Source organism: Alligator mississippiensis, chromosome 5, assembly GCF_030867095.1.
Source record: "Alligator mississippiensis isolate rAllMis1 chromosome 5, rAllMis1, whole genome shotgun sequence".
In the NCBI taxonomy this organism is placed as follows: domain Eukaryota; kingdom Metazoa; phylum Chordata; order Crocodylia; family Alligatoridae; genus Alligator; species Alligator mississippiensis.
In genome coordinates, this window is record NC_081828.1 from 54,364,334 (window position 1) to 54,391,958 (window position 27,625).

Below are 27,625 nucleotides of genomic sequence, written 5' to 3' on the forward strand. Positions count from 1 at the left end.
TAAAGTCTTTAACATATCGAGGTGTCATTTTTGTCCACTTACTTCTCCTGGTGAGACTGCTTTACACAGTTAATGTCTCGCTGGAGTCACTCTGATTTGATTACTCAAAGAAGTCTACACAAGTGGATAATAGAAGTGTAGCTAACCCTCCCCCTTTGCCGCTCCTCTCTCTTTGTCTCTTTTAGTTAAGGAAGGGGGGAAAAAACCCACCATGTTTCTATTTTGGCACCTGATATCTACCAGGCAACTAAGATAAACTCTGAGGCTTACCGCAACCATGGACAGTCTCTAGGCACTGAAGGGTTATTTTACAATAACTTTATATAATAGAGCTTAGAAAGGGAGAGTTTAAGTTCATAAGCATAAACAGGAAAACCTTACATCACAGCACAGTGTGTGGTGGGGGAGGAGTCTCTGTCTGTCTCTGCACTGCACTCCCAGCTCTTTGTAGTCATGAATTGACTGCAGAAGCTAAGCAACAGAAGCAGAGTGCTGTCTACTCTGCTGGGAAAGTGTGAGAGGATTGTAAAAGCTAGTTGCTTCAAAGCAGGATCCACCATGCTCCGTCCATGTAGAGAAGAGGAAACTGAGAATGAAATTGTTTTGGAAAGTTAAAATGGTAACTAGAGCTTCCTTATTTCTCTACAGACTTTCTAGCTGGAGAATCCCTGTGCCATAGCTGGGCTGTATTCTTTTTGAGTGAATCTGGCAAGCCTGAACCATATTTGTGTGCAGCTTTTCTGTGCTCCTGCTGTCTTCTGAGCACCACTTTGAAAGTCTTTCTGGTCATAATGCTTTATTACCTCTGATGAGTGTTACTGCTATGAAAATGTTTATCTACAAAAATATTGGACTTTGTGTGTGTATCTAATGTGGGGCAGTGGAGGAAAGGATTTGGGAGAGGGAGCGGAAGTTAGCTGAATCCCTTTAGATTAATTCAGGATTTCTTTTCTGGCTCAGCTACGATGGTTTGGTTTTTTTGTTTTTATTTATTTGGGATTGGGGGAGGGCTTAGTTGGAGGAATGTAAAATGGAGAATCATTTTAGTAAATGTTTCAATTAAAGTTTGAGTCTTGTCTTTTGCTTTTCTAATATTTATAACTTTAAGCCTTCAACCTATAAAGTTTTGTAGCTGAATATTAATACCCCCCCACCAGTGCTTTAGTTCTCTCACATCAAGAGAAATAAAGAATGGCTGTACTTTAAATACTTAAAAGTTTCAAAGTTATTCAACTGCTTTTAAAAGTACAGTTCCTTCCATACATGAAAAACCAAGGAGTTTAATTGTTTTAAAAGGGGGGAGGGGAAAGTTCACTAATCAAGACCAAACTATTTCTCTGAGAAAAGACTTTATAAAACTATTTCAAATATGTGCAAGTCTTGGAAAAAATAACTGAATGGAAAGTCAGGGTATCCTGATACCACAGGAAAGGACAGCTTGCCAAGAATATCTCAGCCTACTGTTAGTGTCCATCGAAAAGTGCCTTGTATTGCTCTGATTGTTATATTTACTTTGTACAGCCTATCTTCTGCTCTGAGCACTGCATTAAGCAGTATAGCAGCTGGAATAGATTGTGGTTAGCAGAGGAAGGGGGGAAAATACCATTTTTATCCTTTTCTCTTTCTTTTTTCCCTTCCATGGCAGAGCTCTATTCAGGACTGGGGTGAAGAGGTAGAGGAAGGAGCTGTTTATAATGTCACCCTCAAAAGAGTGCAGATTCAACAGGCTGCCAATAAAGGAGCAAGATGGCTAGGGGTGAGTAAAACCGGCACAGTGGCATCTTGAAGATTGCTTGTGGACTTTGGAGCTCTGGCCCAATGAGCTGAATTCCAAAGAAACAGTTATGCTATTAACTTTAAGCAAAGACTGGTTTTAGCATTAAAAAATAACTTGGGAATCTGCACTGCCTGACCAAGGTTTATGGCTCAACTCTTTGTCTTCTGAAAGATGCATAAAACTGGGTTTTGATCACTTGAGGCCATGGATCTCATGGCACTTACTGCAAGACTTGTGATTTTTAAGCCAAAGCCTAATTCTGAAAACTGTTCTGTATCAGAGGCATAACAACCAGGGTCTACGTCTTGGGTAGCAGAGCAGGGGTGGCAGCAGGAGCTAGTTGCAGCAGCTGGGCTGATAGCCACCACAGCTGCCATTCTTGCATCTCCTCTAGGTGGAATGGATTGTTTCACTTCAAAGACAGGTGTGCTTCAGGGGGGCCAGAAAACAAGCCCTGTATGTATGGTTTAATTCTGTAAGTGGCTGGAGGGCTCTGAACTATCAGCTGAGGATTTGGCCAAATAAAATAGAATAAATCCACTGAAGTCAATGAAACTACGGCAGTTTATACAACTTGAAGATCTGACGTAAATTTTTTGTATGTGTACATTTTTTCAGGATGCAAGGTACAAAATAAATGGTGGGTCTGATTTATTTATCATTTTGGATAACATTTTACCTGACTCCATGTAAGGTCAATACTTTAGAGATTTAAATAAAAAAGAGTTCTTGTCAAAGTACCATAGCATACAGCAATACGCAGCCAGGCTGACAACAGAGTCAGGATAGATAAGCAAACTTTGTCCTGCACAAAGATAATGCTCAGTATTTCCTCTTTCCATATTTCCAAGAAGTACACAGAGTCCTAAGCAGAACAGATTATTTCAAATCTGCTTCCGTGATGAGTGGCTGATTTCCCATCTCTGCCTCCTGTTTTTAGCAGGGTAAGGGAAAAATATTTGTGAAATTTGCAGGAGATCAACAGTACATCCATATGGTGGTTTTGCCAGAGGTCTGAGTGACCCTGTCTTATAGATGTGATTCAAAAAATTCAAAACCTTTCACGTTTTAGTGGTGATGACTATTAAACAGTCTCCTTTGACATTAAATCCGGGTGGGAGATCTCAGTCCTCTTCTTAATAAATTCTTGTCCATATTACAGGGATCTCTATCACAATTGGCATTAGGTGGTATATGTCTTCTGGGTTTTAGCTAGAGTCCGAGTACTGTAAGGTGTGGAAAGTGAGCTATCCTTTTATTGTTATATCTCATCCCACCAGGTCAAAACTGAAGCATATTTGTGGGAAGAGAGACTGTGTGTCAGAAGTCTGCACCTGTTTTGTTTATAAATGGATGACTATAGTCCCTTGGGCTTACAAACTTGCATCTTTCATGTGCATTAATCTCTCGTGTCAGTTTTAAAATAACCAAAAATTGTAACTTTCTTTTTCCCCTTAAGAACTTTGAAACCTACATTATTTTAAGCTCTTCTGGTGCATAGGAACTGATCCTGTTTTAGTTATTGATTTCAGTGTGTTTCCATGGTCAATAAACAGCCTTAATTCAGAGCATTATTTATTAATATGCATTCCATCAGCAATTCTGCCTTGCAAAGCAGAGCTGGTTTTTACAGTTATCAAAGGGTTTTTTCTAAACTTCTAAATTAGGAGCTGATGTGTTTCATTACCTGGATATTATAACCTTCCAGTGCTTTGTAGTTCCTAATGCTATATAAAATCAGTTACCTCCAGTAGTCAGTGAGTTTCCCAGTGTTGTGTTGTGCTGTCTTTCTTTCTAAAGTTGACATAAGTCTTGCTTGGGTTGCAGATTCAGGGTTAAATTGAAGGCAGTGGGAGTAAGACATACATGTCCAACAGGCTTTGGGCATTCTTTATAACAAATACAGTAATTCCTTCTGATTGTATATATTCCTAAAAAATAGGAAGTGTTAAGTATCTAGGTTACTCCCAGTGCACACATCCTTCATGAGTCCCCTCAGACCTTAATCTTGTAGTTTACAGCATCAGCAAAAGTTCATTCTTTTGACTTGAAAGCACTGTTTTATTGTGTTTGGTTCTTAAATATCCTGTGCAGCATCCATAAGTTTTCATAAAAGTGAAGATTTGACCCAGTGACCCCAAAGTGGGTGCTCTCAGTGATGCTACATGTGTAAATGCTTTGTAATTCTTTCAGATGAAGGATAGTAGGTATCAAGGTAAATTTATATACTATGTCTGACATAACTCTATGGATTTCATACTGAAAATTTCATACGAATCATATTAAAGGACGAGTAAAAATCCTGCTTATTTCAAACATGGTAGATTTTTACTTACCACACAGTGCACACATCTACACAAGACACTACTGTACAGGCATTACTACACATTTATTTAGTACTTGTACAAATTGCTGATTTAGTACTTGTTTAAACAAGTACTAAATAAATGGGCAGTAATGCGAGTTACTGTGCAGTAGTCCCAGCAAATGCCTTTTTTGTGATGCTAGTATGCATCATGTTTTTTTGTCAGTCGAAGCTACTGCGCAGCAGTATCAGGCTACTGCGCAGTTAGCATCTTGTGTAGACATGCCTAGTAGTACTGTGTTGACAAACTTGAAATTTTGGGCAAATGTCTGCTTATTGTAAGCATTCAAGCATCAACAGAGTCCATAAATGAATTTAGTCCACTCTGGCCATGTCTACATGAGACACTGTGCAGTAGCTTATGACTACTGTGCAGTAGCACTTCAGGAAGCGTGACGTGATGCTACTGCGCAGTAGTTTCTGACTACTCAGAAACTAGTCAGAAACTACTGCGCAGTTAGCGTCATGAAAGAGCTGACTTCTTGGCCTTATAAAAGCAAAGGTTTGCCAAAATGATTGAAATAATATTAACCTTTTTGAAAATAGGAGGCTTGTACATTAGCATCAAACTCCTTAGTTTTTTTTAGCAATAAACTATACATAGTAAAATATCCTTCATTCAAGGATATGAAGAGATACCATATGAACCTTCCCAAGATTATAAGTTTTAGCTATCGGATTTTGTCTTAGATGCTACTATGATATCTTTTACTTTTTTAATTATTGATATTATTATAGCACTTCAGTGCTCTAGTCATGTACCGTGAAACCACTGAGATAGACACTGGACAAACACAAACATATAGTCCTGATCAAAAAGAGCTTACAATTTAAGCATAAGAAAAGAGACAACAGATGGATGCAGACAGTCTGGAGAGCACAAGGAAACAATGAGACTACTGGTCAGCATGATAGACAGTGGTCTCAGCCAGCAGGAACCTAACTGAGTAACTTGTCAAGAGTGTTTTGGACATAGCAAAGGAAAGATTTTGAAGAGGACCTTGAAGGGGGATAGTGGTGGTCCTTCTGTGAATGTTTATGGAGAGTTTTCCCAAGCTAGAGGAGGAAAATGGAGAAAAGTACAAAGATGCTCATTTGAAAATTTAAGACATGGGTGATTGAGGCTGGCATCATGAGCCAGTTGGAGGTCAGAGTCAATGTGAGAAATGACAGGCAGGGTGGGAATACGCACAAAGGGTGTTGAAATTGAAATACAAGTAGCTTATCTTTGGTATGATACAGGGTGAGAGGTACAGTGAAAGCATAGACTAGGAGAATGAGATATGAAGTGGCATCCTAAGTAGATGCAAGCGGGGAAAGATGGTACTTATCAAAGCCAGATAAAAAGACATTGTAGTAATTGGGACACAAGTTTCACCTGTATGGATGGATAGGAAAAGATGTATCTTACAATCTTTTGGCAATAGGAATCTTGGCAATATCTACATTTTGTACTAAATGTGAGGATCTAGCAAGAGGACTGAGTCAAAGATACTCCCCAGGCCTGAATGATAGCATGGATGATGATGGTATTGGAATTGGAAATTAAGAAGGGTTGTCTTATTTGGAGTGGATGGCTGTCCACAAGGAGACATTGAAAGGTCAAGATTTTTCGTTCTGATGGAAAGAGATGGATTGGGAGTAGAGAAGTAGATCTGTGAGTCATCCTCTTAGAGGTGATAGTTGAATTTGAGTTTGTGGGTGCAGCTACCAAGAGAAAAGCATGACAAAAGAGAAGAGGATCATGGGCAGATTTGGAAGATAGAAAAAGAAGCAGGAGAAGAAAGGATTATGGAAACCAAGGAAAGGCATGATTTCCAGAAGAACAGCTGATATATCAAGGAAGATGAAGATGGCTTGCTGGTTCTGAGCTTTAGCTAAGAAGGGGTTGTAAGAGACTGTATGGTGGAAACAGTTTCAGTGAACTGCAGCAGATGGTGGTAGCTTGATTGGAGGGCATTTAAGATTAAACTAGTGGAGATGAATTCCAGGCAGTTATTGTAACCAGCATGTCCAATGAGCTGAAATGAAATGAAAAAGCCAAGGAGGTGGACAGTAGCTGGAGAGGCAAGTGAGGTCAAGAATGGGATTAAGATGGGAAGAACCAAAGATATTCATAGGTGTGATAGGTGACAGTCTTTTCCATCCAGAGACTGAACCAACAAGAGATGATGCTACCTGAAGCTTGCTTTTAGGAAGTACTGAGGACATCATAGAAAATGACCTTGATTCAAGTGATCACACGTTGATTCTATTTAATTTAAAATGGAAGGACAGACAAAAATAGGACTGTACCAAAGGGGTTTTTTTTTTGTTTTTAAAAGATAAAATGATAAGCTAAGAGAAGTTTTAGGTGAAATCAGTTGAAATTAGAAGCTCAGTTGGTAGAATATAGAGGAAACTTGGAATTTCTGTGTGTAAAAAGTATTAAAAAACCCACAAACTACCTGGAACTTGCATCTGTAATGAAGAGGAAGAAGTTATAGAAAAGGCCCCATACTAAGCTGCTGAAGAAGGATATTAGGGGTAAGCTGAGAAGCTACAAAAAATGGAAAAAAATGTACTGACCATCAAAGGGAGCTATGGTTTGGAGGTCAGGAAGTGTAGGGATAACGTGGGTATTACCTGCAGTTACACTTATTTAGACCTTGTAAAGGAAATCAAAACCAATAGTAAAAACTTTTTAAAGAGCAAAATTGTGGCTGCTATGCAGTAAAAAGAGGAATAGAAATTATAGGTAATTTACAATTGGCCCCAAATTGTAAGTGAATGTTTTGCCACAATTTTTAATAAAAAAAATGAAATAAGAAAGCTGTGCTATTGTGCTAATGCACAGTAGAACTAGTTTACCATGCATTAGCATCACTTAAAAGGCGTTTGCTGGTGCTACTGTGCAGTAGCGCCAATTACTGAGCATTTCGTTAGTACCTGTTTTTGGTGCATTAACGCATATGTAGATGTGCCCACTGAGACTAAAAACAGATTTCTGGTATGAGGTGGGATCTTATCAGTTAAAAACAAAAGAGAAGGAGAACTATATGGGTGTATTAGCTGACTGCAGCATGACTGTGGGCCAGCAGTGTTATGGGGCTGTGAAAAAGGCAAATGTAATTCCTTGGTGTATCAAGCAAGGTATTTGCAGGAGAAACTGTAAGTATTAACACTGTTATAGAAAGTCCTGGTGGGATCTCATTGGAAATAATATATAACTCTGATCACCCATGCTCCAGAGAGATGAAATTAAATGGGAACAAGTGTGGCGAAAGATAGCAGGGAGAATGGAGAACCTGTCATATGAGAAACTAAAAGAGCATGGTTTGTGTAGCCTAACTATATGGAAGCCGAGAGGAGTTCTAATTGTTTTCCATATATACATCAAGGGATAAAACCCAAGGTTGAGAAGAGAGCTATTTAAGATATGGGACAGTGTTGGCACAAGAATAAATGAGAATAACTTTCCTATTAATGCATTTAAGATGGGAATTAGAAGAATGTTTCAAACTGTCAGTACAGTGAAGTTCTGGAACATCCTTCATCTTGAATTAGTGGGGGCAAAATCCTAAAAAGCTTTATGATAGAGCTTGATCATTTAAAAAAAAATATATATATAAAGTGGTTGCCCATAATAGCAGGGGATTGCACTGGCCAAAACAAGGACCAAGTAGGTCACTTCTAGTTCTATGTTCCTAAGCCAAATGAAGACACAATGTCAAGGAAATGTGCTACTAAGAAGTTAGGTGAATTATCAAGATTATATGAGAAGAGGGGGATAGAGAGAGAGAGTGAAACAATGATTAGAAACAGAAACAAGACCTGGCAGGGGGCCAGGTGCAGAGACAGTCTTAAACAAAAGGATTCAATTTCTGTGAGAGCCAGGAATGAAAGAAATTGTTGTGTTCCAGTTTAGAACAGAGGTCTTCGACTGGTTAGGCAAACATGATGACTGCTGCATTTCAAAATGAGGTATGAAGATGCTGTAGATGTCTCAGATATTTTAAAATATGGGTAAGATATTCCAGAGACAGCAAGAGCAGGGCAAGTGTAAAGGTAGAGGGGTATGGGTGTGAGACTAGGAACGCTAGCCAGAAAGAGCAGGGGGTGGCTGGAAAGGATGTGGAACATGGGTATGGAGGGAGGGCAGAACAGAATTGGGTATATATCACTAAAGATGAGGAGGAGGTAGTGAAGGAGAGTGTGGATATGGATATTTGAGATCTGCTAGTGGAAAGAGTGAGGAGATCAGGATGGAGTGGGGAAGAGAAGCAAGTAGAGTGGTGGATTGTGAGGGTAATGAGGTTGGGGAAATGGACCAGTAGAGGAAAGAGAAGAGTAAGGAGGAAGGAAAAGGATAGATACTGTGATGTAGAAGAAAGGTGCAGTGAGAGACATGTGAGATTGGCAAATAGATAAAATTTCTTTTTAAAAAAGCAGTTTAAAAATGCTATGAAAATACATTTGTGTGTGCTTCTTTGTAGGTATTTAGGGTGATGTTCTTTTCCCTTCCTGGTCATGTAAGTGCCCAGCTTTGGTTATGTACATGCTATCTTAGCTACATGCTACATTTCTATCTTAATGCCAAAAATGCCACTAGAACACAGGTAGGAATTTTGGATGCCTGTACATGAGTGCAGAGACTGCTTTGATGTGCTGTAATTACAGCACATCAGAGTAGACTTGAATAATCGAGTCTGCTGGAGCGTGGTAATTACTGTGCTCCAGCAGCCTCCCAAGTATCAGTGTCCCTGCACTTAAAAATGGCAGCAGGGTTACTTGAACTAAAGTTCATAAAACTAATTTAGCGAGCTTTAGTTCAAGCACCTCTGCCACCATTTTTAAGCATGGGGATGCTGATACACAAGATGCTTTAGTGCTGTAATTAAAGTGTCCCCCTCTTCCCCCAGAGCATGGGTAAAAGTGACCTTTATTCCTGGCTGCCTAGTCATCTTGTAGATATGTAGTGGTGTCTAAGGCCCAAAAATGTTATTGACCAAAACCCATGACTAGCAGGACTTAGACTCAAGAACAGATGAGAGATGTCTATCAGGGGAAGCAGGAGGCTTTTATCATATTTTTCCACGCTGTAGCTAAGTGGCTAAGGCACTCACCTTGGATTGATAGATGACCTGGATTCTAGGCCTCCTTCCCACCCAGAGGGAGCTTCAGTTTGGGTCTCTCTGATTTCTTAGTGTGGCACTAGAATGATCATGCCATAGGCATGGCATTATCCAAACCCTTATTCAGTGCTTCTTACGAAGCTGGACTGCTACTCCTTGCCTTTAATATAGTCTTTGGAAAAAATGGATTGAGGGCAAGACAGGAGGCAAGTTTCTTCTGCAGTGGGGGCAAGGGCTCAAGCCCCCTCTCCCTCTCCAGCCCAGCATGGTTTTTCACTGAGCCATACATCTTCTGCTATCACTTATCTTCCAGACCTTATGGTCTTACTTATCTCTATCTCATGGCTGCCCTGGGGCCTGGCTTCAAAAGGAGTACTGGAGACAGTCTTGGATAATATCTGACCTGTGGCATGGTGGTTAGTTGGCTATCCTTAAAAGACAGGTTCAAACCTTCTCTGGGTGAGGGTGTCCTAGAGCCCAGGTCCTCTGCCTTACCAGGTGGGTGCCTTAGCTAGTAGGGGCAAAGATATGATTGTGCTCTTCCCCCACTTCCCACTCACTTTGTATTCACTGCACATTCTCAGTCTACGCATGTGCACCATTTTTATGCGCACAGGCTTTTCTGCCTGCTGTGACCAGGAATAGAATTCCTACTTGTGCCTAAGCAGCATTTTTAGCACTTATATAACAAGAAATGCCATGTTGATGTTCAAATCTGGACACTTAGATGACCAGAAAGGGAATAAAATAGCACCTCTAATTTGTTTTGTTTCATCCTGCCATGGAAGGAGCAAGCCAGCTGGGCATTGGCACTCAAAGAAGGATACTTTCAGGCAGGAGCAGCTACATCACTTCGTTGTGCTCTTTCAGGGAGTGAAGAAGAATGGGTCCAGATACTGCACTGGAATGGAAGCATCTTGCTTTGGGTGTGCAGCCTGGTGTGGAAAACACTCCCAGGTACTTGTAGGAGAGATTAGCCATATGAAGCTCTTTGCCTGCACCTTGCTAAGCTTTGCGACAACCATGGAGTCATATGTTTTTTGATTTCTTGGTGGGTGGCAGACCCTAGTGTACTTGGTGTACTCTTAACAGATCACTTTTGCATGTTAAGATGATAGGAAGTTCTGTACACTTGACCATTGAGACTGAGTGCAATGTCCCATTCTGTAGAATTCAGCTTGTTTTACAACATTTATTTTCAAAATGCAAAGTTTTCGTGAATTCGATCAAGTGTAGTATCTGTTCTTATCAGTTTAATCGCTGATACGTCCTCGATGTGAGGACCGACGCATTAAACGCATTTTTGGTGCCGGGAGCGGGCCTCAGAGCTTGCTCCAGCCCCTCCACGAATCGGCCCGGTATTGCAGTGCCTCTTTTTCTTTCTTTCTTTCTTTCTTTCTTTCTTTCTTTCTTTCTTTCTTTCTTTCTTTCTTTCTTTCTTTTTCCTGGCCACAGCTAAGCTTTTGGCCAGAAGGCTCATTTTTACAGGTGTTTTTATTTCAAGCCAGTGCGTCTCAAGGTCTCTCTGATATTGTTGGATTGTGTATGCGGTTGAATGTACTTTTAGATCATAGCCTAAACATGAAATGAAGATTAATTGTAGTGGCAGGGTAATTTAATTACAGGCCTAGCCACTTTCAGTTTTGTGTTGGTTTTGAACAGTTTTGGAGTATTATATTTACCAAATACTGTCAGTGACAAACATATAGTTTCTAAGAAACTTGTGTTTCCTTTCACGCATAAAAATGCTGGATATGACAGTGTGCTTAATTGGAACAGTAATGTTTTGTTTCAGGTGCAGCTCTGTCCATTTGTGCCCATTAACCCCCTCTGTGGTGCCTTTAAAAACATCTGGAAAGATAAGTCTGAATTTTTATCTTGCCAGCCTCTGCCTTTGAGGGGTGGATTAACATTTAAATGGTGTTTGAAGTCATCCAACTTTAGGAACACGCAGAGCTTCATTTCTCCTGAGCGCAGGCTCCTTCTGAGCCCATCCTTATCCTTTGATAGACTCTTCCAGGCAGTTCCAAGATTTCCTTTCATCTTCTACCCACTCTAAAGTCCTGAATTTTCTTGTCGAGTGCAGCTTCCTAGCCCACCCAGCAGGCCAGGGCTTGGCACAGTAAACCATGCACTGCTTCGCCGCATGCTGTTTTGTCCCTGGCTTATTACTTACTGCATCTGGGTCACTTCTGAGTGAGCCAGAATCATTGGTATCAGATTCCTGCAGTCTGTCTCCGCTGCTCAGTTGAAGGCAGAAGCTGGAGGGTGTAGTTTTGATGATGATTTGGCAAAGCTGACAAAATAGTTCCCGTGGAGCTGACAGGCAGTATCCCAATGGAAACCAGGCTGGATTCCAGCCTATAGTGAGAGAAATACTTTCCCGACTTCTCCTCCAAATAGGCATGTTGAGAATGGAAAAGAAAGGAATAGGAGGGATTGGGGCTCTTTCATTGATTTTCTTTTTAAATTGAAAAGTTTTAGTCTGAAAAGTTTTAATCTGAAAAGTGATGTTAAAAAAGATAACCAGAAGGATTGGAGCTCTGGTTGGTGCCCTCGGGATGCTTTCTTATCCTCTGAAAATAAACTGCTTCTGTGGGACTGAAGTTGAGTTCTTTCCACCAGATTTTCAAGTTGGGTGTGTGATGGCAGGCACTCAGGGTGTCTTTACATATGCTGCGGGATGGAGGTGGGGGCACTTTAATTAGATTGACTCCAAGAACTGCTCTCATTAAAGCAGTCTTTAGCGTTATGTATGTTCAGCGTCCTGCACTTCAAAATGATGGTGGTGGCGGGAGCACTTTAACTAAAGCTCGTCCGATGAGCTTTAATTAAAGCACCACTGCTGCCATTTTGAAGTGCAGGGACAGTGAATACACGTGATGTGGAGGCTGTTGGAGCATGATAATTACCTCGTTCTAGCAGACTCCATTGAGTCTGCTCCTGTGTGTGCTAATTAGCACGTGTTGGAGCAGATGTCTGGCATGTGTGTAGGTGTCCCTAAATCCATATTTGGGGGATCTAAACAGATACAAATGTTCAGAGGTAGTGGGCTCCTTTATTTTGAAGTCAGTAGAAGCTGGGATTGCTCAGAACATCTACAGATTTGATTGCAGAGCAAGGTGCCTAAATCTAGATTTATGTGCCCAACTTTAGGTATCCAGGTTTGAAAATTTGGCCATTTTATTTATATATTACATTAACTTGTCTATGTAAGGAAGAGTCTGTTATATTTTCCCACTGCTGCCAATTGAATCCATTGTGAACCCTAACTTCGTGGTGTAACCCTAGGTTACATCAGCTGCCAGTAGTAGTTTAGATACCATGTCATGTAAACATGTTCAGAGAATGTCTAATTGGTCTACTGATGATCAGCCTATGCTAGATCTCCAAACGTAGCTATTATGGTTGGTAGAGCTTAACCACTGTTTTCAATAGAGGGAAACATTTGCAATATTTTCCTCATTCAAAAAGTCTAAGATTATGTAGCATTTGAAATGAGAAGCAAAGTTGGCAACCTTGTTGCCAGCATGGTAACCAAGCCGCAGCTTCATGGCATGGTATCAGCATGGTCAGATTCTGCAGAATCCTGACTAATCAGGGTTGGCAGGGATTGGAGAAGTGACTCATAGTCTAATTAATATTTTGGGCTAGGGGCCTTGCATGGCCATATACGATAGGGAGCTAAGCAGGAAGTCCCCCTCCATGTATTACAGTGTTAGGGCTGTGATGCTCAATATCACACAATCACTGCAGTCCCTGTGCTGTGAGCACAGAAACTGCTCTTTCCTGTCTCTTCCTCTTCCTGCAGTTCGAAGAGCTAACCATGAAAAAAGAGGCAAGGAGGCCTTGCAGTAGAAAATGAATATCTTGCCACCACCTAGAATGTTCACTTCATACATTTCCTTAAGTTGTCCTTATTTATTCTTGCAGCAATGGTTCCTGTAAAGAATCAAGTTAAAGGTCAGATTGGTAGTGTGACTTCAGAGAATTAATTCTGGCATACTTTAAACCCAGCTCTGTGCCATACCATGCAAGATGATAGTAACTATGCAAGACCATAGTAACACCTTGCTTCATACTTGAACTCCACTTGGAATCTTTCTTAAGTGGTCTATAGTTTAATCTACCAACAGTATCTTTTGCGTGTGGTATGAGGTTCTTGCCTGCCTATAGTGTTTTTGTCAAGTGGTCTTAAGTAGTAATAGTTGTGTAGTTGTTAACATAATCTAATTGTATCCTGTTTTTTTCTTAAGACGAGATAAACTGAAGAAAAAAATTAATTCACTCAGAAAGGAAATTACCATTTTCTTTCAGAATGTTATAAGATCTAGGTCACTGTTCAGTTTAAGAAATGTTGGCAAACAGTGCAGTTATGTGTCATCGGAAAGCCTAAGAGAAACTTCATATGAGCTGAATTGAGACACTGTAAAGGGAAAAGCCCTGGAGAAACTATTAGTTTACAGTTTGGTTATGAGGTCTTCATTTTACAAATAGATTGTAATACTGTGAGTATGTAAAATGCCTTTGGCTTGAAAATGTGGCCTTTGAAAAGTTAATTAAAGATAAGAGTGACAACCTGTAAATTACAGGTTTTAAACTTGACTTTTATTATTAGTTATTTAGAAATCTGTCAAATATCAAACAAGAAGGAAACTTTCTAATAATCTGCAAATGAGAGGGAAGATATAAGTAATCTGCATATATCAATCAGCAAATATTACAGAATAGCTTGTTACAGTCATCAGAACAGTAGTGTAGTTTGTAAATCACTAACTTAACTCAAGCTCTACTTCTAACTCAGAACATTAGAAGGTTTCAATTGGATGCAAAATATTACATCTGTCAGGGATCAGTTAAAGACAATGGACAACGTTTCTTTTGGTTTAAGTAGGCAGAATCTGACCTACGGGCTAGGGACAGAAGTTAAACATAAACCAGATTAAGTGATCCAGAACTGGTTTAAAACTGTAACAGAACAGAAGTTCAGTGTGCACAAACTGCTTTCAAAATTGCCAAAACCGGTTTAAGATAAGTCTGGTTGGATGTAGTATCAGGTTTAACTGATTTAGGTTAAAGCAATTTATGGAACTTCTGTCCCAGATCATTGTGTCTACCCTTTGGATAGACACCAAGTTACTATTGTGGGTTTACATAACACTTTTTGTAAAACTCAGAAACTTCACAGAAATAGATAAATGGTCCTAATCCATATAATATCATGTTGTGAAGTCATTGTTCAGTTTTTACTTATTCTCAGGCAGACTCAACTTGAAGTCTGTGAGAGCATTGCCCAAGTAATGGTAAGAAAAATATTCAATAAGACACAGGAGTAACTGGACAGTTTTATGCTTTGAGTAGTAGCAGTACCCTCCTACGTTGTGCACGTTGTGTGCCACCACTGCTGCTGTGTCCTCACCACTGCTTGACTTGGAGCCACTGCACAAAAGAGCAGGATGCCAGGGAGGAGGGAGTGCTGATGGGAGGGTGAGACGCCTGCCTAGCTCCATTCTGATACACCCCCCCAGCCCCCCAAGGCAGTGCTCAGGGCTTGTAACCCATTGTTATGCTGCTATAGTAAGAAATGGATTTGGACCATGAAAATCAAAAGCAATACTGAGAAAAATCATTTTACCTGTGGTCCAAATGAATCCATAACTGGGGATGGAGCATGGCTGCTATTTGGCACAGAACAACATAATAAAACTAACAATTTGGAAGAAAAGTAAAGGAATATGTTCAAGAAATAATGATCTGGCATTGTTATAATCTCTTTCATTCAAATGGTTTCCACAGCACAACCATATATTTTCATGGGACAGACTATGAAAAATAGTGTCATGGGATGCAAATGTTTTATAAGCATATAATTGGGTTGGTTTCATAATTTGTCAGTGTCATGTGGGATAGAATAAGTTTCAGGAAAGGGGGAGAGAGGAGAAAGAAGTACTTCTGGGACCTCTGTTTAAAAAAGAAATGTAGTTCTTTGAAATGGCTCAAGTATTAAAAATGTTAGAATAAATTCTGTTGGAGATGGTTTTGTTGTCAAAGGTGCATGATTGCACTATTTATTCATGACTGTATTTTATCAAAATGAGTACCTCCACATATATGGCATACAACCTCAGCTGTTTAACAATGCACAGCAACACATTGAAACAATTTAGGACAGGAAGTGAATTAATTGTAGCCACTCTGGGAGAAGCCCTGGGTTTCATGACAGACAGTTCTGTGAAAATATTTGTTCACTGAACAGCAGCAGTCATTAAAACAACTCAAACGTTAGGCTGTATGAGGGTGAATGGGGGAAAAACACTTTAAAATATTGTAATGCTGTTATACATTGATGAGAAGCAGTCAGTTTGGGTTTAGTTCCAATTAGTGCATCTGGAGAAAAAAAAGAAAAAATATAGAAGAGGTATAGAGTTGAGAAATGAAAATGATTACAGGCATGATAAACATTTCTAAAAGAGGAGATGCTGAAAATATTATGACTGTCTAATTTAGGATCTTACGCTGTTAAGACTTGCGCACATGTTTAAGTAGAAGCCTATACGTGTAAATATATGCAAGATTGGGGTCTTATAGTGGAACTGAGTAAGAGAATGTGGGAAAAGAATATAAACTAATAAATTAGGTAGGGAACCTAATTGGGTGCTGCCATTCTTCTTATTTCAAGAGGATTTTCAATTGTATTCAAAGGCGACATATTTAAAACTGAAAACGCTGACATTTTCCACATCTCATATAATTAACCTGAAGGACTCATTGTCAGAAGATGTAACTGGGTCCAACAGTTTAGAAGGATTCAAAAAGGATTAAACAATTACATAAGTAATTACCTGAGAACAACCATGATTATATCAGATAAGATTAAAAATATAAGAGGGGTAAATGCTTGAACTTCATGGTGTAAAACAACCACTAACATCCTAGGATAAGGAACAATTTTCCTCTATATGCTAGTTATTCCATAGTGTCTTTTATTGGAATTGTTTTACCTTCTTCTGAAACATTGGGTTCTGGTCATCGTCAGAAGCAGGATGGCTCTTTGGGTCTGAAATGACAATTACTCTGCGCCTGGTCCATAATGTTCTGTTCCCATTTTCAGGAAACAGAACTTTATGTTTAGCTAAGCAGACTGTAATTCCTTACATCAGGATTTGGAGTGGACACCAGGACTGACAACCCTGCAGTCATGAAAAGGACCAAGAGAACTTTATTGATCAGAAAATGTCAGGCTCTTGTAAAACAATTTCAGTCTTGTGAGCACCTGCACCCCCATGTTTGGTCAATGAGATTTCTGGATGTTTAGCTTCTCAGAAACCACGTCCTGTATTCTTTTCATCCTGAGCCTGAATCTCAGGTTGTTTTGTGAAGGGGTTTCATGAATCCAAGAATCCTGTGGGTTGCCATTTGCTTTACCCTATCCAGTTTTTTTTATAAAAGGCATTGTGTATAGAAAAGAGGCAGCTAGAATTGAACACAGCACTCCACATGTGGCCTCATCAGGCCCTTCTGCAGTGAAAGAAAAATATCCTTTGACTTCTGTTCAATACTCGCTATTTATACATTTCAAAATTGTGTTTGCTTTTTTGTTGCTCCTTCTAAGCACTGTGCTGAAAGATTTAATGTTCCGCCTACTCTAACCCCTCAAATCCTTCCCCTGATCTGTGTGCAGTAGTGCATAACCTTTTGAGGGTAATACTTTTGACAGATTTTCCTGCTAGTTCCTTATATTTCTCTACATTTAATTGCATTAAGCCATCTGTTGTCCATTCCCCTACCCATCAGAATGTGGTAAGTCGTTTGACTTTGACACATTTTGCAAACAAATTAAATTGGCAAACTTGGTATTTTCCACCTGGGAATCAAATATATGAAGATTTCTGCCACTTTGCATTGTAGCACTGACTTGTGATCACCCCTTTTCTTTATCAAATGGTATAGCTGCTGCCTGGCAGGGTTTTTTGGAGGGGGGATTTTGATTTATCAAGTCAGGCCCTAATTTTGCACTGATTTTGTGCAGGTGGTCTCTGGCAACATCATGGAGCTCATTGCACTGAGGCAAAAATAAGATTTGAGTTGTAATTCCATTCCCATTCTTCCTGTATTTTATATCTCCCGTCACTGTAAAAAAATAATGAAAGAAATATTACTGATATTCACTACGAAGAAATTTTTCTGTTGCATATTTGATTATGTTGGATACATTAATTTATTGACTAATTCCTTAGTATACAAATTTATAGAAAGCATGACTACAAAAGGCCTGAAATCAAACTAGACGAGATCATGATGTAGTGGTTAGATGAGAACTCTGGAAATCCATCAATGCAAATTCTGTTTCTGATGGGTACTGAATTATGTGTTCTTGTGCAAATTAATTGTTCTCTCTCTCAGTTTTAGGTTCCTTGTCTGTGATGCTTTTACCCATACTTATTAACAACTTTGAAATCTTTGGATGAAAGTATTTTAATATTATCATGGCATAGTATATGCTAGTGAGAGAAAGAAGACTAATATGGAGTATAGTTTACATGAAAACAGTTCTGTACTGGAGCAGACTTCTCTTGCTTGATGCTATTAAATCTTTATTATGAGTCCATGCAGATTGTGCAGTAACCATATAGATAAAGGTAAGCAGAGGTAGTTAGCCATGTTAGTGTGTAGTCAGACTAGTGATGAAGTTAGTCGGCAGTCCTGACTTCCGTGCGGGACCAGTCTTACAGGTGGGCAACATGGGTGACTGCCCAGGGCACCGTGGTCAGGGAGGCACCACTCACACAGACTTGTGACCAGCCTGCACTCACAGCAGTGCTCTCCCCCTGCCCTGCCCCAGCTGATCCCTGCTCCAGGCAGGAGGAACAGTGCCCAGGACAACCCTCCCCTCACCTCCAGCCACTGCTCAAGAGGAGTTGGACCAAACACATGCAGGCAGTGGTGCCTGCTCCAGTCAACTGCCTTGCTCTTGCACAGCAGCAGTGATGTTTGCCTACTGGGAAGTGAGTTTCCTGATCCAGCCCAGCAGCTCTCCCCGAGGCTTTATTTCTAAAACTTTTGCTAATACTACTACATACTTAAACTCAGAGAAAGTGTGCCAAAATACAAGTGTGCCCAGGGTGCCATGTCCCCTAAGCCTTTACTTCCATGTAAATAAAGACACTCAAAAGCTTGCATGCAGGCATAGATTTGGATGTTAAAACCCGTCTTGTTTAGAGTGAGGACATTGGCCAAGATGCTGAGGTTTATCCCCTCAGTTTTTAAAGCATCCCTTTGGACCTTTAATATATACCTAAGCCTACCAGAGGCAAGGAAAGACATAGCTAAACAAAGGACAGCATTTCCCTGGAATAGGGCTGCTGTGTCAGCATAGGATGTGTATTCATGTGCTGGCATGGATCTTGAACCCACAAACTATGGGTCAGAGCTAAAAATGTTACCCACTGAACCACAATGACACTAATAAGGTGTAGGCTTTAGAAACACTTCCTTTGAATGATCTTGTTTTACATGCCACTCTCATCCATTTTCCTTTAACAGTTCACCCTACTTTGTTCTGGGTGAGTTTAACTCCTGAGTACTTGTTCCGTCTGTCTTTCCCACATGCTTTTTGAAGCTGTTGCTATCTTCCATGGAGGTTTCCTTTTTAGCTTGTTTTTTTTTCTTCTCTCCAGTAGCTTAAAACATATACTCGGCAGCTCTTTCTTCCCTCTTACACAATTCACGGTTCTCTGTTAGCTAAGGTATAATAATAATGTAATGAAATAATACTATTTTTTTCCTGATAGTTCCAAGGAATTGAAAATGATTGGCCCATGTTATCTGAACTCCAAAAATAGTCATGTATTCTGAGATAGGTAAAGACCATCTCATCTTATGTTGTCAACTCTTTGGAAAGGCAGTGCCCCATGAATGCCACTATATCTTGACTACACCAGCATTTAATGTTTTCACTATGGTAATTGCCGTGACAGTCATTAAGTCAAAAGTAGCCTCCACCTGAATGAACTGTTCTAAAATGCTGTAGTTTGTGATTTTCATGTCCCTATCAGGTTATCAGAGGAGATTTGGGGACCGTATTATTATCAGTGATCACATAAGTCTGTAAATTTCTGAATTTACCTGATTCTCACAGTTTCATTACTGCTTCAATGAGTAGAAGAAATCAATTTATTAGCAGTAGCTCTAAGATATGTAGGGGACAGTCTAATTTTTAAAAAGGAAAAAAAAATTGGTATATGGTCCTACCTTATGTCTTTACAGACAAGAGCCTCTTAGGGGCAGGTATTTTAATACAGCAGCTATTGCAGTGCTGTTGGAAACTTAAAAGAATGATGCACTTCATTTGAAAATCAAGTTTCTTACTCTTTAAAATTCCAGTTATTTCCTCTGATTGAGTGCTCAAGACTGATGCTGGCTGTTTCCTGAGTCTGCTGGCTCCATTTACTATACAAAATGTGAATGATCTCTTGCACACTTATTTAAGCCACATTCCTCTGTGTGTCAAAACAATTCTGTAGTTAGAAAAACATCAATTGGCAAAAAGTGGTAGAGCAGAGATGAGAGGAACCCTGTTATGTTGTTAATGCCTGCTGTATACTTAAAAAACCTTACAGGAGGAAGTAAGATGTCATGAATGGAGCACCTGCTATATCTTACACCTTCATGTTAGCTGCTTTTCTTGCCATCTTCCCCTTTGCATGTAAGCCACACTTGTTTTGCACTCCCACTACTTGCCATCACATAGTTGCATACACATGTATGTATCAACTAAATTATGTAAGCCTGTCTTAAACTGAAATAAGAACATCTTCACTGAGTTCTGTACTGGCTTAACTGAAGTAACCAATTTGCAGTAAACTGATGTGGCCTGATCCCTGAGGAGATGTGTTAGCAGCTGAGTGGTGCAATCATAAATATGTTATGATTTCCACAGGTAAGCAGTACTTACTTACCAAGTGACTGTGCAATTTATCATTTGCCTATTGAATTTAGTGCATAAGCATTACCCCAGTATGTATGATATGTATATAAGAAAGCTACAGCAGATATATAGATACTCTGTGTGTATGTTGTCTGTCTGTATTTATGCAAAAAAAAATTTTATTCATTGGAGGCAAGAATCCTAAGAGTCTGTACAATCAGATTGGCTGTGATGATTAGTTAAGTAAGCTAAATTGCACTTTTATCATGTTAATTATTGAACAGGTATGTTTGGACCGTTTGTGTTTTAAAGAAATGTTCAAGCTGGTAATTTTTTATATTGGGCAACATGATCTTTATTACTTTCTTTGCTTCAGCCCCACCCTTGAGAGATCACTTGCTGCTACAGACCAAAGGCAGTAAAAAAAATGTGACTGAAATGAGGCGTATAATGTTATACAGATCTTTTATTTATGCTTATACTTGAAAAAAATCTTTAATGATGACCTGTTTTTCTTTCTTAAACTAAAGAAATCTGGCAGCAGGGAGCCTGTTTTAAGTAACTGATATCAAACTCCATAACAATTATCCTTTTATTTTTTCCCCAATTAAATGCTGCATGTTGCCAGCTCAGTTTAACTCAAAATGTGAGTATACAGTCCCCTGCTAAACATTTCCTCCACTTTCATAATCCATTTCATCTCACCCCAGCCACAGTTTTATTTTCTAGCTCTCCATTCACTGAAAATTTGCCACTCCTGCTTCATTATTTACATTGGATACAATAGAAGTTTACACTGATTTCCTGAGTAGTATCTTTTTATTTTTCAATCTGTTCTGGACAATACTGCATACTGTTTAAGAAAGCTTTGCTATCTGAAAGCAAAGCCATTGATCCATTCAAGTTATATTGACTTACATAATATTTGTTTATACTTTAATTATGCAATCTAATTATTACTTGCAGCATCTTTAAATCCGTCTTAAATTCAGCTGTATTGTTTACAGTCTTGCACAGTACTTTCTTTGTTTCTACCAAATGAAATGATGATTAGCATAAATAAATGTTGCATTTTTTTTCTTTTCCTGGGGAAATTTATTGCAGTTTTGGAGCACCCAGAAATACAAATACTACAAAAATATATACTTTCTTGAGTAGAATGAATCTGGTGGTGGGGAGGGGGGTTGAATGTTTCAATAAAATAGTGTGATTTTTGAATTGGTTACATTAACACATTCTAACTATAGTTAGTGATAATTTCTGCAACAGGACAGAAGTGTGCAAACCTAGGGAAAACTATCCCCTGCAATAAATGCTGTTTGTGGCTAGGAGATTAGAATTAGATTTCAGTATATGTTGGTATAGCATCTTGCATGCAAAACTCCTTGTAAAGTGCTTCACTGAGTCCTTCTTGGCTGATGTCTGTATTTGTTTTATGGGCAGGACCAGTTCTGGGAAAGGACTTGATAAGCTAAACAGGCTTTCTTCACCTTTCTCTGGTATTGATATAATAGTACCACATGCACAAAAATAAATCTGTACCAAAGTTTCTGTTTCTATATGTAAGTTGGGAGCAAGCTCCTGCAGCTGGAGTTCTGCCTCAGCAAGGAGAGCAGGGCTCTTTCCTGGAACATCTCTCAATATGTCCTGTACAATCAATGTAATCATCATTAGTGTTTTATCACCTTGAGGATAATGGGAATAAGCAGTGGTTCTCAACCTTTTCTGTACCAGGACCCGATGCCCCTCACTCCTGACCCAGGCCCCAGCTCTCCAGTGTTTGGGGAATGTGGGGCTTGAGGGGCCCCAAGCAGCCCCTTGCAGGCTGGAACTCTGCCAGGCTGCAAGGGAAAAGCCACGGTTTCCCATGTTTTCCTCTTTTAAAGCCGAATCCATTTTTAAAGTTTTTATGATTGATTTTTAAAATTTGTTCATGACCCTTTCATATATTCTTGTGACAGGAGCTTGCTTAGCTTAGGAAAAAGTGAGCTCCTAGAGTAAAGCTGGACTGGATGATGGATTTCAGGAACATAACATAAGAACTGATGTTTACCGAGTCAGACTCTGTGTCCGTCTTGCCCAATATCCTGTCTCACAGTGACAGAGAGTGGATCTTGAGGGACAGTGAACTGGGTATGACCAGGGAGTTTTTCTACTGTTCCTCTCTCACTTGCATCCTCCAGCATTTAAGTTCTAGGAAGGTCTGATTCAGAGGCTGTATTCCTAACTCCCATACCATGCTCCAGGGGCGATGTGTAGGGGGTGCATGAGGTGCACGTGCACCCCCTGAGAGCGCTGGTGCACACTCTGACAGCCACACTCACCGCTTAGGTGATGGGTGGGGGAGTGGACAGGAACGCCAGTAACCCCCCTGCAAGCACTGGCCAATCACTGCGCTCACTGCAGCCACTTTTGGGAGTGGCTGCAGCTGCTTCTGGGAGTGGCTGTAGCAATCAGCTGTCGCTTGCTTCCAGAAGCAGCCAGAGCCACTCCTGGAAGTGGCTGCAGCCAGTGCAGCAATTGGCCGCAGGCCCCTGGGACCACAGGAACACCCTCCCCTGGGACTGCAGGATTGCCTGTGGGGGACCCCCCCTGGATTGCAGGATCGCCCTGCGGGGGACCCCATCTCCGGTCAGTGGGATGGGGAGCGGGGGGCATGTGCCCCCCCTGACTAAGGTGGCACCAGTCGCCCATGTCATGCTTAATAGCTGCTGATGTCCCTTTCCTCCAAGAATTTGTCTAATCCCTTTTTGAATCTGGCTAAATTGTCAGCTTCCACAACATCTGGTGCCAGTGAGTTCCACACTTTAATTACATGCTGCGTGGAAAATAAAAACCAAAACCAAACCTACCTTTTGTTAGTTTTATGTTTATTATGTACTGGTTTTATTTTGTGACCCCTAGTTCTTGGATTGTGAGAGACAGTAAATAATAAATCCGTATTTGTCTTCCCTTTGCTATTTAGTATTTTGTAAACCCTTCTCATGTATTCCCTCAAGCATCTCTTTTCTAAACTGAATAGGACTTTCCGTTTTGTTTAGAATTTCCTTCTTAATAAGCACTAACATTTTGTGTGCTTTTTGATGGCTGCTGAGTAAGGCTGTGTGAAATTTCACTGGCTGTTTCATTTCGACAATTTTTCAACTTGTTTCAAGCTCAAAACAGCAAAATTTAAATGAAATGAAAAGCTTCGAAACATCCTTGAAATGAAACGAGGTCAGTTGAAACGTTTCAAAAGTTTTGAAATGTTTTGAGTTTCAAAGCTGGGCTTGCTTGAAGCTAAAGAGAAACTAAGGAGAGGGAAGGGGAAGAGGGGGAAAGGACTGCTCTGATATTGACCTGTAGCTGGCCAATGACTGTGAGCCTTCCCTGAGGTTCCTTCCAATCCCAGTGCTCTGGGGGAGGGACAGAAAAACAGCAAAAAAGCATTGTTTGAACTGAGCTTTCTCTGTGGTTTCACACTTACAAGTGACACAAGTTTAGCTCTGAAGTGTTTGAGGTGCAGTTTCTCAGAAACCCCTGCACCTATCTCTTTGAAACTTGGCAGGCTTCATGGCCTCAGAAGGGGCTACCCTCTGAATCAGGCAAGAAATGACAAAGTTATAGGCAGTTTTGTGCTTCCCCATTATAGCCTGTGGGCGAAACGTCGAAACAGTTTTGACGAAGCAGAACGGAACAGTGCTTTGAAACTACATGAAACTTGAAACAAAACACTGTCCCATTGAAACAGCAAAACAGAAGTCAAAACAAAAAGCGCTGTTTCACACAGCCCTACTGCAGAGCACTGAGCTGATGTTTTTAGAGAACTGTCTACAGTGACTCCCAGATCTATTTTATGTGCGGGAACAACTAATGCAGAGCCCATGATAGTGTAGGTATAGTTTGAGTTATTTTTATCCACATGCATCACTTTACACAAATTTCATCTGCCATTAGTTGCCCATTTGCTCAATCATGCAAGAATCTTCTGTAGTTCCTCAGTCTTTACCACTTTGAATAACTTTTTCATCTGCAAATTTGGCCATTTCACTATTCACCCCCTTTCCCAGGTCATTTATGAATATGTTAAACAGCACTGGTCCCAACACAGATCCCTGGGGGACCCCACTGTTTACTTCTTTTCATCCTGAATACTGACCATTTATACTCAGTCCTTGCTTTCTGTCTTTGAGCCAATTTCTAATCCATGAATGAACATTCCCAGTAACCCCATGACTACCTATTTTAATTAAGAGCTTCTGATGGGGAACCTTGTCAAAAGCTTTTTGGAAGTCCAAATATACTGTTAACTGGATTGCCTGATCCACCTGCGTATTGACATCTTTCAAAGGACTCTAGTAGCTTGGTGAAGCATGATTTTCCTTTGACAAAGCCATTTTGATTCCTCCCCAGCAAGTCATGTTCATCCATGTGCTGACGAATAATTTTTTTATTATTGCTTTTACCAGTTTTCCAGGAACAGAAGTTAGGCTCGTTGGTCTGTAGTTCCCTGCATCCCCTCTAGAGCCTTTTTAAAATGAAGCCATTTCTTGGAAATGAAGAACTCTACATCTTTGTTGTCCCCTCTTTTGGTAGGACCAATGGGAATAGCACAGTCAGTCATTAGTTGACAGTTTCTGACACATGCTTCCTTTAAAGAGGAGACTGCAGAGGAGCTGGGGGATTTCTTGTTTTATAGGACCCAGTCATGTTCTAGGCATTTTACAATGCAGATTCAAATGTGCAGTACTGCACTCAAAAGCTTCTAGATTAATTTGAGATACTGGTTTGTAACCCTTTCATTCTATCATTAAGGTACAGATTTGGGAAGGAGAAGTGGTAAAACAATAATTGAAGTGGACACACCTGAGGGCAGGGAACAGCTGCAAGTAGACCTGGACAGGTTGGACAAGTGGGCAGAAAACAACAGGATGCAGTTCAACAAGGAGAAATGCAAAGTGCTGCACCTAGGGAGGAAAAATGTCCGGCACACCTACAGCCTAGGGAATGACCTGCTGGGTGGCACGGAAGTGGAAAGGGACTTTGGAGTCCTAGCGGACTCCAAGATGAACATGAGCCGGCAGTGTGACGAAGCCATCAGAAAAGCCAATGGCACTTTATCGTGCATCAGCAGATGCATGACGAATAGATCCAAGGAGGTGATACTTCCCCTCTATTGGGAGCTGGTCAGATCGCAGTTGGAGTACTGCATGCAATTCTGGGCGCCGCAATTCAAGAGGGATGCAGATAACCTGGAGAGGGTCCAGAGAAGGGTCACTTGTATGGTTAAGGGCCTGCAGACCAAGCCCTACGAGGAGAGACTAGAGAAACTGGACCTTTTCAGCCTCCGCAAGAGAAGGTTGAGAGGCGACCTTGTGGCTGCCTATAAGTTCATCATGGGGGCATAGAAGGGAATTGGTGAGTATTTATTCACCAAGGCACCCCCAGGGGTTACAAGAAATAATGGCCACAAGCTAGCAGAGAGCAGATTTAGATTGGACATTAGGAAGAACTTCTTCACAGTTAGAGTGACCAAGGTCTGGAACGGGCTCCCAAGGGAGGTGGTGCTCTCCCCTACCCTGGGGGTCTTCAAAAGGAGGTTAGATGAGCATCTAGCTGGGGTCATCTAGACCCAGCACTCTTTCCTGCCTATGCAGGGGGTCGGACTCGATGATCTATTGAGGTCCCTTCCGACCCTAACATCTATGAATCTATGAATAAAATTACAGGTCCTTTGTAAATGCATGTATACAGCATTGTGGTAGTGACTCATGTTGGGGGACAGCATGATAGAAATGAGTCTTCAGGAGGGATTTTACTGTAGGAAGGTAGTATGGGTCATCTCAGGCTGAGCACTCAATCTGTGTTGGTTGACACAGAAAAAGACCTAGAGATGGCTGAGGGAGTGGTAGACAAATTGGCACTGAGGCTGGTGATTGAAGGTTTGAAGGTGGTCGTCTGGGAGAGGAGGTTAGCAGGGACAGGGATGTGCAAGGGTTTTAGAGCTTAAGAACTCCTCCGGAGCCCCCTCCTCCGGCGGGCTTTAAACTAGGCTCGTCGGGGGGAGGGGAGTACGAGGGCAGGGGAAGCTGTGGACCACCAAACCATGTGGCACCCACAAGGACAGCCCAGCCTGAAGAAGGCGAACATTGGAAACCTGAAAGCCATGGGGAGGCCAGCACTACAGAACAGGTAACAAACAAGAAGGTAAGAAACAATGGGCCCCTTGGGACTTGGAGCGGGGGGGCAGCAAAGGCACCAGTCGCAGGGCTCAAGTGCCTATATACTAATGCTAGGAACATGGGGAACAAGCAGGATGAACTAGCGCTCCTGCTTGCACTAAACACCTATGACTTAGTGGGGCTAACAGAGACCTGGTGGGATTCATCCCATGACTGGGCGGTACATATTGAGGGCTATAGATTGTACAGAAAGGACAGGTCGGGGAAGAAGGGGGGGGGGTTGCACTTTATGTCAGTGAGCAATATACATCAACCCTCATCAAGACAGAATCCGAGGTTGAGGAAGTAGAAGGATTGTGGGTTAGGCTACATGGGGGGCAAGGAGAAAGGGATTTGGTGGTAGGGGTCTGCTACAGACCCCCACACCAAGGGGAAGAAATAGATGCGGGGCTCCTGAAGCAACTCTCGGAGACCATAAAAGCTAAAGAGGCGGTAGTCATGGGGGACCTAAACTACCCGGACATCTGCTGGGAGACGCAGACAGCAAGGTCCCATTGCTCACACAGGTTTCTAACCTGTGTACAGGACCTCCACCTGACACAGGAGGTGCATGGTCCCACTAGGGGGAATGCCATACTGGATCTGGTATTGGCAACAGGGGATGACATGATAGGGGACCTCCAGATCGGTAGCCATTTGGGAGACAGTGATCACCTAATAATAGAATTCACCATAAGACGTCGAGTGGGTAAGGTAACTAGTAGGGTGAAAGTGCTAGACTTTAGGAAAGCTGATCTCAATGCACTCAGGCGATTAGTCAAGGACGCACTGCAGAGTAGGAGTTTTGAAGGGATGGGAGCCCAAGAAGGGTGGCTGTGCCTTAAGGAAATGATCCTTCGGGCACAAAGCAAGACGATCCCCGAGCGAGGCAAAAAAGGGAAAGGGGCCAGGAGGCTTCCATGGCTGACCAGAGAAATCCAGGGCAGCCTAAGGGCCAAAAGGGGAGCACATAAAAAGTGGAAACAGGGTGAGATCACTAAAGATGAATATACCTCCTCTGCTCGTGCTTGTAGGGAGGCAGTTAGGCGGGCCAAAGCTACCATGGAGCTGAGGATGGCAACCCAAGTAAAAGACAACAAGAAGTTGTTTTTTAGATATATAGGGAGTAAAAGGAAGGCCCAGGGAGGAATAGGACCCCTGCTAAATGGGCAGAAACAATTGGTGACAGACAGGGGGGACAAGGCTGAGCTCCTCAACGAGTTCTTTGCCTCAGTGTTCCTA

General features: G+C 41.2%; 1 protein-coding gene and 1 non-coding gene across 3 annotated transcripts in view; both read left to right on the forward strand.

The window, feature by feature from the left end:
- Nucleotides 1–430: 430 nt before the first annotated feature.
- Nucleotides 431–27,625, forward strand: part of RGL1 (ral guanine nucleotide dissociation stimulator like 1) — a 121,813-nt gene continuing 94,618 nt past the window's right edge. For both annotated transcript variants that reach the window (XM_006260627.4, XM_014596055.3), the window contains exons 1-2: nucleotides 431–619; nucleotides 1,646–1,756. In XM_006260627.4, coding sequence (XP_006260689.2) covers nucleotides 593–619; nucleotides 1,646–1,756 — 138 coding nt within the window. In that variant the 5' untranslated portion in view covers nucleotides 431–592. The remainder of the gene's footprint in view (nucleotides 620–1,645; nucleotides 1,757–27,625) is intronic.
- On the forward strand, nucleotides 10,464–10,646 carry LOC132251090 (U2 spliceosomal RNA). The gene has a single exon (XR_009462889.1). It is a non-coding gene; the product is annotated as a U2 spliceosomal RNA (small nuclear RNA).